We start from the raw sequence: 20,554 nt of genomic DNA, 5'->3' as shown, positions 1-20,554 counted from the left end.
ATTGCACATGGAATAGTTAGTGTATCGAGTCTCCCTTATAAAGGGTAAGAGATTGCTTAAATTCTATTGTGAGAATTGTCAGAATGGGATAAAGCTTATTCCTAAATTGCTTGCGAAAATTGATCATATGGAGCTAGAAATCAAACATTTAAAAAATCCATCAAATTCTGTTGACAGTAATGACCCTAACAGTAGGGCCCTAAATTTACCTAAAAGTAGGGAAAATAAATTAAAAATAATATGAGAGGCAGAGTCTGGCTTCTAACATAATTGTCTGTAATGTGAATGAACCAACAATTAAAACGCAAGCAGAGCATGATTCTGAAGATGCAACAGCTATTGGGAAAATATTCAATAAGTTTAATATTGACAAACATAATTTAAAAGTGTTTCGTTTGGAAAAATATATGGGAAATGGGATTAGGCCGCTCAAAGTTATTCTTAACTCCGAAGACTTAATTGCTATTCCAAGTATCAGAATATGTATTTTGGTTATCAAATGAAGGCTCAACAGGAATATTTTAATAAAGCGATTAAAAATAAACTGCAGACTACTATTGATAACGGTGATACTACCAAAAATATTAGATACATAAACAATAAACCAACTATCGTTTCAAAATCCATCCAAAAAAACACTTTATGAACCCTATTATACCTTTTAACTCCGATATAATTTATCTCAACGCCCAAAGCATAGTAAAAAATAGAGATCAAGTTCAAGAATCCATAACTCGCTATAACCCCAAAACAATTTTATTGATCGAAACTAGGACATCAGACATTGAAGATATTGAAGTGAAACTTGAAAATTATTGCCATATTCACCGTGACTCAATGAGTAGATACACTAGAGGTGTTATGCTATACATCAACAAACATGATTTTGAAAATTTTAAAACATTTCAATGGCGTGATACTTATTGGTGCAAAGTAATAAAAGTTGATTTTAAATCTATGGTTTACTTGGTGGGATATTTATAACATTCACCATCTAGTTCTGATGCTCAATTCATTGAAGATTTGGAAGAAATATGTGATGATTTATTTACTATACTTCATACTTCATATATTTCAAACTATCGTTGTGTGTTGGTTAGTGATTTTAATATAGACATGTTGGCTAGTAATTTCTGTGGCGAAAAAATAAAAAAATTGTTTTCGGCTTATGAGATAAAACAATATATTAGTGATCCTACCCGTATTATTGACACTAGCAAAACTATGGTAAATTATGTGCCTTCTAATCAAAATAATATAAGTACTTGTGTTCACGATTGTCCAAAAATAACTGATCATTCCGTTATTTCAGTAAATATCTCCAATAATAATAGTTATAATCTATCTGATGGTAATATATCCAAGTTTAAAAATTTATGTAATCATAAATTGGATAAAATCAAAACTAGTCTTATTATGTGTCAATTTAAATTAGATTCTGTTGATGTTAATATCATTTACCAAGAAATTTTGCAAAATTGTGAAAACGTAATCAATAGCATAGCACCAATTGTAACATGCCAGTTTCAATCAAAATTACCTTGGTTTGATTATGAGGTGTTAAATAAATTAAACAGCGTAACAAGGCTTATTAAAATTTTTTGAAATGTATTGACGTAATTGAAAAACAACAAAAATGGCAAATTTTTAAGAGACATAGAAATGAGGTAGTAAATATATTAAAGCTAAAAAAGAGCGGTTCTATTTTAACAAAATTGGTAGGTACGGAAACAATCCAAAACAAATGTGGAAAACTTTTAAAAAATTAATCAATCACAATAGTCGAGAGATGCCAAATTCTCGAATCTTTGCTCAAGCAAACTACTCTAGCTACAGGTACAAAACGGTTAACAAACAACGTAGAAATAGCTAGCAGTCTTAATCAGTATTTTGTCGAAAGCATTGAAAGTATTTTTCAAAGTACATATTGAAAATTCTGAAGCATGGTATATAAATAATAATCTATATTTAAAAATGCAGGATTTTGGAAAAATTGTTTGCAATTTAGATGATAAATTCTCATTACATAAAACAATAAATTGCAGAATAGTAAAGGAAATTTTTGAAACCATTGGCAGGTTACACTGAATTTAATTAATGCATCTCTTAATATGGGTAGAATTCCTAATGTATTAAAAATAAGTACTATCGCCCATATACAAAAAATACCCATTATTATCTATTCTCTTCTCATAAAGAGTAATTCAGATAAAAGAAAATAAGTACGTAGTAGGTGTATTTCTTGATTTAAAAAGAGATTTTGAGACCATCGATAGGACAATATTGATTTATAGACCTAAACAATATGGTATAGCAGGTACAGTAATTGCGTTAATATTATTTAGAACATCACAAACGGAAAGTGTGTTTTAAAGACCAATTTTCAGCTGAAATAGATAGTAATACAGGGATTCCTCTAGGCCTAGAGGCAGTGCATCAGGTCCGTTTTATTTATTCTGTACATTAACAATATTGATATTTTTGTAATCTGTGAATTTATTAATCTTTTTGCCGATGATACTCTAATTTGTTGTAGTGATGAAAATTTTGATGTAGGTATTCAAAAAATAAATACATTTTAGATATAGTTGATAAGTATTTGAAAATACACAAACTGAAGTTAAATGTGAAAAAATCAAATGCAGTGGTTTTCACTACCAAACACAAATATAGCTTGCTTGATACTGAGAGCATAAATTTAAATACTAATAATAAAAAATTGAAGTGGTTAAAACAGTTAAATATTTGGTATTTCCACATGACAATAATTTGAGTTTTGGTAGCCACTTCGAGAACATCCATAAAAAAATAACAAAAAAAAACTATCCTTTCTGTATACAGTCCATCTAATTTACAAACCGTTGCACGTCATTATCTACGTCAGAGATCGAAGTTGACATAGTTGCCAAAGTATAAAAAAATCCTGAATCCATTTTAAATCAAATAGGTCACATAATTATTATTATACTCTTTTTTGACATTTTTGAAATAAAACACACTAATTTTGTTCTAAAAAGAACAGATTTTATTAAATAGGTAAAAATATAAAACAAGAGGTATTCACTTTAAAATTTAAAATAATAAAGTACAAAAAGTGTCAACACCGCAGCTGTCAAATAAGTGTTACCAATTTATGCCAAAATTTCACCTTCGTTCGATTACAGTTACAGTGTGTTCCGAACAAATGTTCTTCATAAAAACGCTTTATAATGCATTTATACAAATTAAATGAACCATATTGTTGTCTATTTCTTTAAGTTAATATTAATAGAAATCATTAAATATTAGTTCTACGCGTATATAATAAAATATGTCTAGTTGCTGTAATGCCAGTGTACTCGGCAAAGCGATTCTAAAAAAGAACACACCTACCGCCTAAATATTTCGTGTTGGTATCATGTGACGTCACGGGCTATGACGCCGATGACGTGCAACGGTATGTAAATTAGATGAAGTATAGAATATCTCAAAATTTGTTAATGGAGACCAAAATCACGATATATAACACAATTATTCAACCTCATTTTGACTATTGCTCGTCAATTTTATTTTTATTTAACCCATTAGCGCCCACATTTAAATACAGCTGCTATTTTGACATACTATTATAGTGTCATCTACAATAAAATAAATTCTTAGTAATTACAGGAAACTAAATACCCCTAAGACGACAACCTTAACAGATTTCGTTGATTGATTCAGGTGGTTTGTTACTTTTGATTTATTGTTTATGAAGTCAACACGTGCCTTTTTTATTTTCTCGACATCGACTTTGTAAATTTACAGTAAGTTTTTCTCATTGACCTCTTTTTAGCATCAAATGGTTACCAAAAAACGTATATGATTTTTAGAGTATTAGCAAAGAATATAGACGCATATAGAAGGATCTGTCACTGTCATTTATAGTCTCGGAAGAAATTATACACATTATAGATAAGTTGAACAAGATTTTAGTTGCTTATTGTACCACTAGGGATCATATCAGCGCTATAACTGCTTCTAAAATATGAAAGAGTGGGGCAACAAATGCAACTTTGGTAAAATATTTTCTTATGTAGATGCCGCGTGGTCGTAGAATGCTTAACATTCAATTTTTGCATGATATAAAATTAGAGATTAAATCCTACTCATGCACCATATTTGAAGAAACTAAAATATTATTTTAACTTTTATCAATTGAATCTTTTTAGAAAAGATATTGTGATTCAAATTTTTAAGTGAAATATGTACAAATCTACAAATAATATAATTAAAACTCTCTTCTTATAAACTATACTTAAATAAAATTAATTAAAAGTCAATCACTTGAAGAGAAAGGTCCAAAAATTGTGAAATTGTAAAAGCACATACTTGATAGTTTTAACATACCAAATTCTAAAAAGATTGCACTTCAATGAAATCGTCCACAAAGCTTCAAAATGTGGTCCTTAAAATCGCTGGCTTCGAAACTCACGGGAGCCGAAGGGAGGGGAAGGAGCTGTTAGCTGTATCTCTGGTTCTTATTTATGGATTTCGACGTTCCTTTTTTTAATTTGTATGTACTGTTTTGCGTACATTACGAATATGCATTAGTTCAATAAATAAATTGTTAAATAAACTATCTAATTTGTTTAAAAAATTTTTTTAAAACAAATTAGATTTTATAAAAACAACAAAGGGTCCTATTCAATTGTTTCTAAAAATAGTATTGCTTTGGAAATATTAATTAAAATAATTTTTCTAATGACTATTCTTAAGTCAGGGTTAATTTCATGTAATCGAATGAACTATCCTACAAGAAAGTCGTCTCAAGAATGCAACTCAGTAATATTGGCAATATCATTTTAAAGTCATCTACTTTAATATATATATATATATATATATATATATATATATATATATATATATATATATATATATATATATATATATATATATATATATACACAGTATACTCCCTCTATAACGAACACGGTTATTACAAGATTTCGCTTATAACGAGGTACATTAGATGTCCCGTGAAATTTCTATTGAACTATTACCCTCTATAGCGAGGGAAATTTGGTTATAACGAGATAAAATAAGATTGAAAAACGTGTTTTTTACGTTTTGGCCCGGCCGTAGCTATAAATAAATACCCTTAACTGCGCCGCCCGCAATAAAATTCTTACAATTTATGATTCTTAGTTGGAAATTTACAATTTATGATTGTAAATGACAAACTTCTTCCAATTGCAGACGCAATAGTTTATGTTATTCTTGAAAATACGCTTTATACAGACTTACAGAATACAGATTTTTTGTTTTAACGTATATCATTGACAATAAAAGTAAACAACTTTTTTTCAAAAACGCCATTCAAACAATATTTATTAGCATCTTATATTGCTCCGAATGGCTTCACTATAGAAAGTTAATGTTTTAGAAAACTACATATTCATATGTATGCACAGTATTATTGTTGTTGGATATAACGAGATCCGCTTATAACGATGTAATTAGTCTGCCATTTCAGTTCTCGTTATAGAGGGAGTCTACTATATATATATACATATATATATATATATATATATATATATATATATATATATATATATATATATATATATATATACATCCCGCTATCCTTTTAAACTCTTTTCACGTTGCAGTAATTTAGCATCACCAAGAATTGCTATCATTTTCTATTTATAAATTGTGTATGTTCGTTTAGTGCACCTTTGTAGGCTTGGCACTGTTGTCGGTTTTTCAATATTCCGATTTTTTTTATATATTTAATTTTTTACGTCATACCTACGTTTTAACATCGAGCGGTAAAATCACTGTATTTGGCATCATTTTAGAGCCAATAGATGTTGCCGGTATTAATCCTTAAAATAATATTTTAGATACCTAAATATCGATCGCTTTGGGTTCAAGTTCAAAGAACGACATTGAAACTACCTGCTCACAAGTTGCAATCTCAACGGGTTTTTTCTTCGTTTAGATGTTATATTTATTCAACCTAGATATTTTTGCCCAGAGAATCGTGTAGGGGAATATTTTACATAAATTTCAATTTACAACCTGTTTAGTCGAAGCTATCGATGAATAGTTTGAGATAAATATTATGGTTTTATGGGATTGAGGCCTTAATTATTGGTTGTGATCCTGTTAATGTTTGAAATTTTGATTTCCATTCCGGAAATCGTTCTCAAAAAACGTTTTTTTGTACAAAATGTGTATACACATGTTTACATAATTTGTACAATAAACAAAGTTATTGTAAAATAATAGTGGAAATCAAAACGTTAAATATTAGTTAATTAAAAATGTAATTTTCATCTCAATAACGACCAATAATTGTGGCTTAATCACATAAAGAAAGTAGTTCACGGAACCTCGCTAAATAGTTTAAAAAAATCTTATACAGAAATTTAAATTCTAAATAGTATGAGGGGTAGCTGACGAAAAATTCGTAAAGACGTACACTTGATTTTGCTTTGTTTTTTTAAACAATCTTAAAAGGCAAAAAAAAATTTTTTGCTTATAAAACGTTTTGTATACATTCTAAAGAAAAATAATTCAAATAAAAGTTGTAGACCATAAAAAGTTTTTTATGTAGAGAAATACCAAATTTAAATACATAAATAATTGATATAATTTCAAAAAACCGTAAACTTTAAGATATTATGTTTGTAGTAATTTATAAATGTTAATAACTTTGTTTTTTGCCTAACGACAGGTAATATAGCTACTTGAAATTATGGCAATTGATCAGTCATTAAAGTGTGCTAAATATCAAGCAGATCAAAAAATATTTTACAATTTATTCAATTTGTTTATGACAGAAACCGATTATTTAAACAACCGTACTTGTCCAAACAGTATGACTCTACAAGTATTTTGTAACTTGCAATCGATTCTTTGCGCTTTCAGTTTTAGGGTATATTAAAAAAACTTAAACATATTATTAAATTTTTTATTAAAAACAGTTTGAATAGGGGACTTTTTAGTTTTTAGACCACTTCACGTTTTTTCAGTTTCTTTGACAAGTGAGGATTGTCTATTCGCTTATTTCTTAATATGGGCTATGAGCAATTATCTAGTCAAGTCAACACTATTATAGAAGTTACCCATACTTTTCCAGTACACATTCAGACGGTTCATCTTAATTGTCCCCATATGGAACATAAGTCCGAGAAAAGTCTTAAATTCTGTTTGTGTTGTCTATTTCCAAAACGCACTCCTCGATTTTTCTGAACGACTTTGTGCAAATATTTCGTCAGAGTCAATCAGAGTCACTTCCATCATTCATTTAATCTACATCGTCCTCGACAGATGCTTCTAACAATGATTGTAATTCAGCAGTGGTCAATCTACGTTTATGTTCACATCTAGCTTTTTTAGATGTCGAAGGCATATTATTTACATCCATCTTTTTATAAATACTATAACTCACTTTTACGGAGGTAATTAACAATAAAAACGTTCTACTAGAAACTATCAACTTACGACTTCCAATACTATAGGCCACTTGAGGCACAATACGTTTTTACTCAATAATAGCACACTAGACATATTGCAGTATTGCCATCACATTCTTCACAGTATGTTTTAACTTTCTACTAGTCATGCTTCTTCTTAAAAGTTTGTAACATCTTGTACACTTTCTTCTCTTTGTATTATCTACATCGCTTTGCCTGAGATGGTATTTTTGGGTGTAACTGGTCGTGAGGGTTACATTTCTTTAATTGCAAATGCTTTCGCGAACTCCAGTCTGAACATAAGAGGTTGTCGCTTTTTTTACGTTTTCTATTATTTAGCAACTTAGCATTGACTACTACGGTATTAAATGCGGCATTAAATATTAATTCCACTGCCACTTTCCGGTATCACTTCAGAATTTTGCGTATTGGGCTTTGGTAAGAAGCCACTTGATCACTAAAATCAACACTCGTTTTCACCAAGTTATAATCGAGAATAGTTTGTGGTTTTAGTACTTGTGTATAATTTTTCTTTTCATTTGATTAAAACAAGATACAACTATTATGTTTAAATGTTGTAAGGATTAAAGCTGGTCTTTTGTCGACCCATTGTATCACTTGTAAAATCAATTATGGGGTTAAGTTTCATCGTGAGTAGCAGGTTGCAACTTTTTTAATCGAGATTTTGGTTTTACATGTTTTTATAGTAAAACATCTGCACATGAATAATTCGTTTCTTGAACAATGATTTTAATTCAACGACCAATATTCTAAAATAAGGTGTTATTACGTCGTCCGGAATATTATAAACTGGTTCTCTTTCACAAAGCATTGGAAATATGGTTTACATTCTATATTTAGAAAAATCTGTTACTGCAACTCTTGTTCGACTAAACTAAACTAAATTAATACACAAAACAAATTAATCTATTTTTTTTATAGAAATGCAGATTCCTGTTGGATTTTTATCAGTGCGGCATGAGTCACTGGTGTCTCGTATATCCGGACCTCTTATCGCATTACAAACATAATTCTCAATTAGCAGTGCGGTACAAGATACATTTAGGTCGTATAATCTTAAAGCCGTAATAAGACCATAAGACCGTATGTTATAAATAAATATATTCCTATAAGAATTATCTTGAAAGATGAAAAAATACAATAAAAAAGTGCAATATTAAGTGTTATTTAAAAAATAATAAGTCATTCACGGGCGTACAGTTAAAAACAAAAGTTTTCAGTGTTCTATTGCTTGATTATTATTATCTGGTATTCTGAAAATGTTGACATTTTTTCCTGGTCTGATCTTCCTCAACTAACGTCATCTTTCTTATTTGGTGGGTTGTATTGTTCAGGTCTCTTTAAGTGTTTTTGTTGCTATCCATAGTGAATGATTTTCTTTAGACAATGTACTAATGTAGTGTTCAAATGTGGAATTGCGTGCATCATGTAGCGCTGATCTTAATTGTCTGATTATCTATCTCTTGCTCTTCATTTTTCGACTATTAGTTGTATAATATAATTCTGAGTGTTATTTGTGTTTTCTTGATTTGGAATTGTTAATCGTGTAGCTCTATATGAAATAGTAGAAGATGAAAACGACAGCATATTCATCGATAAAAAAGGAAACGCGATAAAGATATCTGAAACAACTGTTTTATGTTTTACCAAAACAGATGAACAGAGCACTATAAAGAGGAAGTAGAATTAGCTATGAAACAGCTTGAATGGGGAAAAGAAGTAAGCTTAGACCAAATACCAGCAGGAATTATTCAACTGAGGAAAAAAATTAAATGGATATTTTACGCTAATATTTCACGTTCTGCGACGCATTCCACGTTTGACACACTGTCTTGTTTAGTTTTCTGTCATTCTATTTGTTAAATCCTATCTCATTCTCATCACAGCGTCAAGGAGCAGTAAATGTGTGCACTGAACGGGAGGCATATGTCTAACAGTGAACCTTGGAGATTTTTCGAGTTTATCATATCTTCTTCTTTAAGTGCCTCTCCTATCGGAGATTGGATATCATTAGGGCGATTCTAATTTTATTTACTGCTGTTTTGAATAATTCGTTAGTGGTACAGCCAAACCACTCTCTTAAATTTCTCATCCAGGACATTCTTATACGGCCTGGATTTCTGCGTCCTTGGATTTTTCCTTGCATTATATTTTGTAGGAATGTGTACTTTTGTCCTCTCATCAGGTGGCCAAACTATTCAAGTTTTCTCTTTTTTATATTCAGTATAACTTTTGGATCGTTATTTATTCTGCGTATTACCTCTTCATTTGTAATTTTATCCACCCAACTTATTTTTAGTATACGGCGGTAGCACCACATCTCAAAGCTTTCAAGATTTTTAACATTCTTCTGTTTAAGAGCCCATGCCTCAACAACCGTAAAGCAAAGTACTGAATACATACTAAGTAGTTAACTAAAAGTGGACGTATGCAAAGATATGCATGACGTAATCGTATGGTATTCGCTAATAATCCTGTCACGTAATATGTCACACACTTCTGTGCGTTAATTCGTTTTATTGCTGCCAGTTTAAGGTGTTATTACATGCCGCCATGTTTAATTTTTCTCCACCATCGTATTATCTCCGTTAAATCCTATCATTTTAGGCTCCATATGTCATGATTAGACCTATAGGACCGGAGATACGCAACTAAGGCTCTTTTGACATAACATATAATATAGGAGCAAAGATATATACCTAAGGTCCTTTTGGTGGTAATGTATTTGATTTCTACGTCGTAGTATTCTATTGGTTAAATTGTACCATTTGAGGTACTGTACGTCACGATTGGACTAATAGGATCAAAGATACATAACTAAGGCCCTTTTGCCAGGCTACTCTATTTAATTTTTATATCTCATTGTATTCTATTAGTTAAATTCTATCATTTGGGGTACGAAACGTCACGATTGGACTAATAGGACCGCAGATACATAACTAAGGCCCTTTTGACAAGCTGATGTATTTTATTTTTCTATGTTATTGTAATCGATTGGTTAAATCCTATCATTTGAGGTACTGTACGTCACGATTGGGCCACTAAAAACGAAGATACGTAACTAAGGCCCTTTTGACGTGATGCTGTATTTGATTTCTATGTCATTGTATTCTATTGGTTAAGTGCTATCATTTGAGGTATCGTACGTCACGATTGGACTAATAGGACCGAAGATACATAACTAAGGCCATTTTGACATGCTACTCCATTTAATTTTTATACCTCATTGTATTGTATTTGTCAAATCCTTTCATTTGAGGTACTGCACATCATGATTGGACTAATAGAACTAAAGATACACAACTAAGGCCCTTTTGACATTGTTCTGCATTTGATTTTTCTATCCCATTGTATTATTTATGTTAAATCCTATCATTAGAGGTACTATACGTCACGATTGGACTAATAGGACCGAAGATACGTGACTACGGCCCTTTGGACATGTTGCTGTATTTCATTTTTTTATTTCATTGTTTTCAATTGGTTAAATCCTGTCATTTGAGATACTGTACGTCACGATTGGACTTATAGAAACGAAGATATATAATTAAGGCCTTTTTGACATGCTGCTATATTTGATTTTTCTGTCTTATTGTATTTTATTGGTTAAATCCTATCATTTGAGGGGCTGTACGTCGCGACTGGACGAACTGGAGTGAAGATACAATAGGTAGTTGCAATATATCATAACCCGTTCCTTTTAACCAAACATGATTCCAAAATGATTTGTGGATGAAAAAAATATATATATATATTCTTAAATTTACTATTTCGTTGTGGGCAATATTATATTCAACAGCGATGCCAAATTTCTGATGCTAAAATGATTGATAATGAAAGTGGGATATACATTTTCATGTATATAATGGCAGCGAGTAAACGGTAAAACCCTGAACTAAATATATATAATATTTTCACTGTACCATCATTTTAGACTAAAACATTTTCTGGAATAAACTTATATAACTCAGTAAGGGATAAAAAGAGAAAGCGGATATTTTAAAATACCAACACGGTATCAAAACTCTAATCAATGAGATGGTTAAAATTCTTGTAACAAGTACAGGAAAACAATTATTGAGGTCTTGTAAAGTAGCGTCGATATACAGATGCTACTTTGCAAGACGATGCTAAATTGATGGGAAAAGCATAATGTATCGATGCGAAAATGATAGTAGGATGTATATATATATATATAAATATATATATATATATATAATATACAAAATTTGATTAATTTATTAATGTTCTGTAATTTGAGAAAGATTTCCAAAGTAGAAATCGAAACGTCAAAAATAAACTTATTATTAACTTAACCCAAAAACTGGGCTTATTCCCCAAAAAATAGGAAATGGCATTAAGATGCTACAAGAAAATAGCTTCAGAACAATATTAGTTATTAACATTGTATTGAAAAAATTATTAGGTATACTTGTAAATTAATGGTAATGTAATGCTAATAATAAATTAAGTTGAAAAAAAGAGTTAAAAACATATAGAAATAAGACTATTCCTTTGTACACTTTCTCCTTCCGATTCTCTTTTTCCTTTTCTTTCCGAATTTATTGTGAATTCGAATTGTTGTCTTCAGTATGATTTTGAAATATTGTAAACATTTCATTTAATTAGCGAAACCAAATGGTCCAACAAAATGGAATGGTTCATTTACTCGACACTAGGGGAGTCCCTTACAACATGTAAAAATTTCATTTTGTGAATAACATGATCTTTGAATGTATATTTTTGAATACTTGCAATTATTCTAATGAAAAAATTAGATGTATTAGATTAGATTTACTGACAATATTGTAAAAAATAGATTGATAAATTTACATAGATAGGATAAAAAATATATAAGTAAAATTTGTATGAAAAGAAATTATTCTAACTTTATATCAAAATATTAATAAAATATTTACAATTTCATTAAAGAAGTATACATTATTCATAAATATTTCTGTTTTACATTCAAACTTACCTTAAATATTACTAAAAAAAATTGAAAAAATTTTTTTTAAACAAATTAGGTGGTTTATTTGACAATTTATTTATTGAAATAATGCATATTCGTAATGTACGCAAAAAGTACATACAAGTTCTAAAAGAAACGTTGAAATACATAAAAAAGGACCAGAGATACAGTTAACAGCGCCTTCCCCCTCCCCTCAACTCCCGCGAGTTTCTAATCCGGCCGATTTTAAAGAACACATTTTGAAGCTTTGTGGACTATTCCATTAAAGGTCAATATTTTTAAAATTTGGTACATTAAAACTATAAAGTATGTGCTTTTAAATAACGCTAATAAGATTTCTTAATTGTTATAAACAAAGCTGCTATGAATTAAATAAAAAAAGAGGCTAACTTTGTCCCAAATTATTTTAGGACAAATTTTTTTTCTTTTAAATTTGTGAAAAAATTCAGGCTTTTTAAATATAAAGAAATAATATTCTTGCAGGCAATGGTTAAAAAGTTATTCTAATTGTTTATAAGCAAAAAAGCGACGTGTTTTTGCAAAATTATTTTGCAATATTTAAAATTAATTTTCTTAATTTTTTTTTTAATAAAAATAATAGAACAAGTCTTCTTATTCCAGAAACTACCCTTACACTTACTAAAACTATATAATTTTCTGACTTATATTGTTGCAAAAAAAAATCAATTTGGGATAAACAAATAAAATAACTTTTAAACTATTTGACCTATCACATTAAAATTTTAACCATATTTTAAGCACTACAAGACACAGCATTTCATGAAATATACATGTTATAAGTTTATTTTCAAAAAAGTTATTAACATTTATAAAAAACCGAAATTTTTGACCTATTTTGCAACTTCCTAAGCAACAAATAAGGATAGAAACATTTAGAAACGCCATTTTGAACGTTTTTATATGACTTGTAAGTTTCTTCTCTTCTAAAATTTGTTTAAAATGCTTCACTTTTTGCTGATAGACGAAAAAAGCAAAAATTTTCCGTTTTTTGACCTTAATTTGTTAATAACTAATTAAGTCCAAAAAATCGACTGCTGGAAACATATAAGTTTTTGCTACAGAGGTCCGTACTACTCAAAACAACTGTCGTTTGCCTGACAGAACGAGTATCACAAACAGGGTACTTTTTTTGCTTATTTCCCTGGCCTATATTGTCTGTGTCATTACTTTTTTTGCTGGTCTGTTCGGTTTCCAAGTTCTCTTCGTTAAGTGCTTGGAATCCGTTATGAAGATTTGTTTTCTGAATGAAATCAGGTAATGTTTTTTGACGTAAGTTTCTTATTGGAAGTTCTGGACTTCGTCTTCCGGGTTGAGGCTGTGTGCCATAGCGTTTCATCATCGGTTGTTTCCCCTCTCTCTTCATTGTTGCAATCAATGAAATGCTGTATCTGAGAACTTTGCAATGATGTATGTTGCATAGTTTGACTTAGAGGGTTATGGAGGTAATAATGTTGATACATTATTGGTTGTAATTCTGTCTGGACCTGTGGTGTTAACGTGTTCAGAATCTGTTGAACGAAACATGGCGCTGGCTGGATATTTTGTTGTGGTAACAATATAGTTGAGGGCTGCGTTGGTTAAAGCATGCTGGGCGCATATTGAATATTTCCAGTTTTTGTGGCCCGGTGTTGTACATTTCTTTCCAATGGAACTAAATTCTATGTTTTAAAAATTAAATTTAATATATACATTTTGCTCCTGGCTCCCCTAATAATACCTAAATTTGTAGTATTAGTTTATTACTGGATAATTACTTCAACATAACTATATTTAACACAACACAAACACTTTTTTCGGTTGTTGTATCTAAGTTTTCTAATATCGAATTAATTACTATATGATAAGAATGATAAGTTAATTATTGTACTAATTATTTCTTTGATACTTGTTTACTGTTCGAGACTGAATATCTAAGTAATTCTATGTTTTTCAAATATAGTTACATTTGAAGTTTTGTTAGAAATAGTATTAGTAATAAATACCTAATGCAAAATATATTAATTCTTAAAATCAGATATCGTGGGTGCTAATGGGTTAATCTTAACAAACTTAACATATTACAAAAATTACAAAATTAGGGAATGAGAATAATTCTTAAAACAAATGGCTGTACCCCAATTGAGATATGTAAAATCCTTTAAATTGGTTTTCTGTTGAAAATAAAATGTTTTATTTCACCATGATTTGGGTCTTCAAAATAATAAATGGATTATCACCTGAATATTTGCAAGAATTTATTTCTTTCAACAAAAATATCCATACTTATAATACCAGAGGTTTAGATGACATACAAAGATGACCTAAAACTATATATAAAAGTATGATGAACTCACTCTTTTTTAAAAGCTTTCTTAAGTTTAATCAGTTACCTGCATCTATAAAAAAATGTACTACTCTCAATAATTTTAAAAGGTTGCTCAAACATATCAAAAATTTATAGTGTACTTTTATTAACATTGAATGTATATTAGGTTTCCTGTTTAAATAAAGATCTATCTACCTATAATTTAAAAGGATTGTACGTACCTAAAATCTTCAGAGTTGAATAATAATCAACAATGTGGGATTCTTGTACTTCTTGAAGGCAAAGAATCTATAATAAAAGGAAAATATCATTACAAATTGCATGGCAAACTGCATAGAGTATTATATAAGTTATTACTTCTTAATGCAATTTAGATGGGGTATTCAATATAAACTGGTAAGGTTTTGTGAGTTTCCCACTTTTCCTAAATATTGCATGTACCCTATTATGTATCTTGTTCAGAATATTCTGTTATATCTCGATCTTTTACCTGCTCATATCTGTTTTGGTCCATAATGACTAGGAATTTTAAAAAAATCGATTTTATGGGTTTAAAAGATGCTTCAACTCTTTCAGAATAAGGGGGGAAAGGGACCTCTGTAATTTTTCCTTTGAAATGTCAAAATGTTTCCTTTCCAAGCCTCTCCGAGGCTTTGTTGGAATCATCAGATACAACAAAAGAGCAGAAACTATATTAATGGTAGCCAGACACACTCATAGAAAATGTGGGGTTTATAACCAGAATGGCCAAACATTCAGCAAAAAGTGTCATCATCAAACTAGCAAAGTGCAAAGGCTTGCTTGCCTTAGAATCACTGGGACTATGGGAAATCACACCAATGGCAGCCATGGAGCCCTACTCGACCTGCTTCCTTTATATATAATTATAAGGATTATGATTTTGGACGATATGGTAGATATATAAGAAGTTCTTTTCCAAGAGGGCATTTGCCCATGGGAGTGATGCAGCAAAGGAAACACTTGACCCAAACTGCAGGGTTATACCTGATATGCTGACGGGTATAAAACTGTAGAAGGCAAGGGTGCAGGAATATTCGGTAGTGGGGGAAATTTAGATATTTCTATTACAGTAAGACAATATATCTCTATATTTCAGGCAGAGATTTTTGTAATCTTGCATTGTGCAAAGGAAATAACATAAGAGCTTTCGAACACAAATGGATCAATATATGCACATATAGCCAAGCAGCTATGGTGTCCCTCATAAGCCCTAAGCTGGGCTCTAGGCTAGTGTGGAAATACTGAGAGCAACTGTACAGACTGGAGGAACATAACTCCCTCTGGGAAAATATACCTAGTCAAACACATGGCAAACTGTATATTGGATGGACATTTGTTAATAGGGTTGAAGTACTGCGGAAAGCAAGCAGGAATCAGCTCAGAGCTATAACATGCTTTCTTATTGGACATGTGCCAGTCAAGGGACACCTTCATAAATTGCAGGTGATAACAGCTTATCTCAAAGCTCTCATCTCAAATATGTTCAATGGAATTTAAATCTGGACTGCAGGCAGTCCAGATAATAGCCTAATTTGAATCTAGTTAAGTGTCTCAGTAACAACTATCCTATCAGTTTGAAGTCAAAAAGAAATCCAAAGAGGTTGTCTCTTTTGAAAGGAATGATTTAAGGAAATCTTAAGTTGGCTAAAGCTGTCTACTTTATAATCTTGACAATTGATGTATGATGTATGTTTCATATTCAAATTGATTCATGGTAAACTTAGTTATCCTGATTTTTATGTGTGTAATTTTCAGGCAACTTGGAAGTACAAATACATACTAATTTTCTTAATACAAATCTTGACATTTTTAACATATACAAATCAAGAGAAAGGATGTGTGATATTGATAGGTAAATAAAGCTCATGTTTTGATAGGGTGATAAATATTGCAAAAAAGTATCAGATCTGGTACTTACATCTGGTTTAAACTGAGAAATTTCTTCAAATAGATTTTTCCACCTGGTAGGCCAAGACAAAGAAGATAAGTCATGCTCCTTGTAAAGATAAGGATGCTGTTCCACTAAATCTTGAGCAAGAACATTGTATGACATTAAAGTAAAAATAAAACCAGGGGTTCCACTGATTTTCTCACATGTGTTTTCCCATAATCTTAAAGACATGATATTGGTACCTAAAATATGACAAAATATACATTGTTGATTTTAAAGTAACATAAGTTTTGGAATAACATAAATATATAAGGGTTAAAATATTTTTACAGCACCAATTGTAGAATTATTATCACCCTTTCAATGAAATATTGATTTTACTCCTCTGTGTAAAATACTAAGCTATTCACATTATTAAATTTTGAAATATACAGTTGGGAAGTTCTTTTGATCTCTATTTGTATGTGTGATCTGGACATTGTGACTATGCTTCTACAGCTCATAGTGGCTGTCCACAATAGTGTTCTGTCAATCGTTAATTTTACAATGACTGAATCAATCAGTGACTGACTTTGAAAATGATAGAATCTTTTCAATCATTTGTTCGTTTCAATACTTTTCGTTGCCATTTAAAACAAGTAACCAATTGATTGACCTAAACGACTGAAAACCGGTAGTATTGCTTACCATATTTCATATTATGTGGTTTCTTCTTCATTGTCCTTCATACATTTATGTTAGTGTGAGTAGGGCTTAGATTCTTAAGAAATATTTGAAAAGCTAGAATTTATTATGTTTTTGTTCAGAAATAATTATAAATTTGTATGGAAATATGGGCTGCATCTAAATATAAATATTTTTTGTCATTGTGCAAATTTTAATTTTGTGATATTTTATGATTTTAACTACCTAATAACTATTAACAACACAAGCGAAAGTAATTGCTTGGGCCTGATAGAATATTTTCCAACTCCAATACTCCCGGTCTGTAGTCACGGCCTTGCAAGCAATTCTTAATTCAATATGTAGTATTTTAATTTTTCAATCGAAAGCAATCATTCAGCTACATGGCATATATTGGTCTTCGTCGCAAGTGAGGAATGAAAGTAATGAGAGTATTGGCTGTGCGATTTTCTTTTGGTTAGATTTAGATTGACACCGTCGGCTGTCGATCAATAGATTTTTGTCACTATACGATTGGATCGTTAAGAACTAGCAGGATTCTGTCGTTCAATACTTTGAAGAGATTGAATCAAAACGAAAGAATCAATCGCGATTAATACAACACTAGTCCACAACTCACAAGACTAAAACAATTATCTTTTTTATCTTTCTAAAGCTGTAAGAGAATCTATAACATCAGAAGATCTGCTGTATGTACCTATAATTAAATTATAGCATAATTTTGCAATTCCTTAAAAACTGTATAATAGAGATGTTATTGATAAAATGATGAAAAACAATTTTAGCACAAATCATGTGATTCTTTAACTCTTTGGTTACATAATGAAAATGTAGAATATTGCAGTACAAGAATAATAAATAAAAGATATTTTACACACAATGAATGCAAACCACACATTTGACAGTCTTACTGGAAATATCAAAAAAAAAAAATAAATTCCACAAAAATTTTGATAAAGACATAAAAATAGCTTACCAGCACTGTTATCTATGTATTTATGTTTCTTATATTTCTTCCTCTGTACTTGTTGAGTGTGAAATTGCCTTACCAATATATTTGATGGGAATATATTTTGATAAAATTGATTACTATTGTAACAGTGTCGATATAAATTTGAAAATAATGATGGACTATAGCAAGGTGACCAATAAGGCTGTGGGACTTTATTGTAGTTATATTGTTGATTGACTTGATTTTTAATGGTATCCTGTAGAAGCACTTGATTTTTGCAGTACAAATTATTTTCATCAACTATCTGAATATTATCGCATGAGTTCAAACTAAGTTGTATTATCTGATTTAAAATATTGTCTACATCTTGAGATTTTTCTGGCTTATTATAAAGTACAGATAAGTTTTTGTTTACATCACTTGATACTACTAATTTATCAAATGTTGAATGTTTGCCACTAACGGTATTTGCAAAAGCATTAAACATTCTTTGTACATGAATTAAATGTGAGAGCTCTATGGATATATCTATACCACATATCCCAAATTTTAAGAATTTACTCATTACATCTCATTGTCAATTTTCGCTCATAAACCCAATATACTATTAAACTCGTGTTCAACACATACCCAGGGAAATATTTACACTTGCCATTTACAATTTAACAAAAAATATACTCATCAACCTTCCTTCATCTAAAAAACTAAAAACTGTATGGTGCTGGTGCTGAAGATGGTGAAAATCATCAGCTGTGAGCTGATTATGAAATTGAAATATATACAAAATGGTTTGTTCTTGTTTCTACTCTTGGATTATGACGTCTGATATGTAATGTGCTTTGCATCGAGTTAGAATCTATAGAATCGAGTTAGAATTATAGTGCTTTGTGACATTAAAAAGTCTTGGGTACAACAGGGTTAAAAGTAGAATAATAATTCTTTTTATTTGGTATTGACACAGAATAAATAACAATTGTTTCTTATTCTGTGGTATTGACTTAGTATTTTTAAAATATGTTTCTTGAAAAACATTCAAATAAGATTTAAATATGTTTGGAGTTCTATGGGTGCTCATTCAAACAATGCACGTATTTCAAAAATCTCTTTTATATACAAAAAAAATTGTATGCCAAAAGCGAATTGCGATTTAGTGTAGGATCCTGTTCCCGTATGGTAGGAACTAGGAACTAATGAGCTAAACAATTATTATACTTTATACTTAACAAATGAAGGACCACGGGAAAGAACGATCAGACTCACATTTTGTTCATTTTGTACAAATCGAATTTTAAAGTTTCAAGTCGTTTATTTTGGTTCAGAAAAATTAAATACAAAATGTTTAGTTATCAGTTTATTACTATATGACTTTTTAATACAAAAATGAAAAAAAAAATAGTTTGCTAATTATATATGTACTTGAAATCTTCAAATTTTTAATTAAGGAACTGGACTCTGATCTATTTTGCGCGTTAAATGTCGATTGGTGGATCGTCGGCAAATTCCACATCACTACTTTCATTCGTACCAGCATCGGAAACTAGTCCTTGGTAAAAGGAATGCGCTTCAGAGTTTGTCAGGAATTGGGTTAGGTGCAATAAATCGTGCAACTTAGCAGTCTTAATAGGCAGAGGTTCATTATATAGCTTCTTTAGTGGAACAGGTTTCAATTTTCTCTTACGTGCCTGATTTTTTGAGGGAACTAACACGGCTGTAAGATATAGGCCAAAATAGTGGTCTTTGTGTAACACAAACCGTGTGTGGTTTTTTTCTATTTTTAAAATCCTGATAGGCCTAGTCGCCGTAGGACATTTTGGCACATAAAGATGGGATAAATACTCGGTCCATGTCTGAAAGTTAACTTCATCTGCACAGTTTATTACCTTGAATGGTGATGGTTTAATGCGACTATTCTTTAATACATCTCTCCAGTCGTCCGGTATTTCCGTATACGATTTGGAATTCACCAAACTCATGTCCTTATCACATTCTAGGTAAGAATGTCCACGAATAGGAAATATTACTTTCACTAGGTCGAATCGATTAAGCTTGTGCACTACATAGTGAAGAAAGCGAATTACGGTAAAATTTTTGTTTCGTCCGCCGCACGAATCACAAAAAATTATCAGATGGCGTATGTTTGAGTCCAAAATATGCAAAATAAAATGTTCCAACATCGAACAAACATCATCGGCACCCTTTCGGGCAACACTTTCGTCGTAGGTATAAAACACTTAAGTTGCAT

The 20,554-nt window shown here is 30.5% G+C and overlaps 1 protein-coding gene across 2 annotated transcripts in view; it reads right to left on the bottom strand.

The window, feature by feature from the left end:
* The window catches only part of LOC140432410 (uncharacterized), a 186,861-nt gene that overhangs the window by 7,553 nt on the left and 158,754 nt on the right, over positions 1–20,554 (bottom strand). For both annotated transcript variants that reach the window (XR_011949800.1, XM_072520288.1), the window contains exons 15-16: positions 16,704–16,918; positions 14,986–15,052 (exon numbers count right to left, since the gene is read on the bottom strand). Coding sequence is in view for 1 of the 2 variants with exons in the window: in XM_072520288.1 (XP_072376389.1) it covers positions 14,986–15,052; positions 16,704–16,918 (282 nt within the window). In the remaining variant the exon portion in view is untranslated. The remainder of the gene's footprint in view (positions 1–14,985; positions 15,053–16,703; positions 16,919–20,554) is intronic.

This window comes from Diabrotica undecimpunctata, chromosome 1, assembly GCF_040954645.1.
Source record: "Diabrotica undecimpunctata isolate CICGRU chromosome 1, icDiaUnde3, whole genome shotgun sequence".
NCBI lineage: Eukaryota > Metazoa > Arthropoda > Insecta > Coleoptera > Chrysomelidae > Diabrotica > Diabrotica undecimpunctata.
The sequence above is the reverse complement of the archived record's forward strand: the minus strand, read 5'-3'. Positions and strand labels throughout refer to the sequence as shown.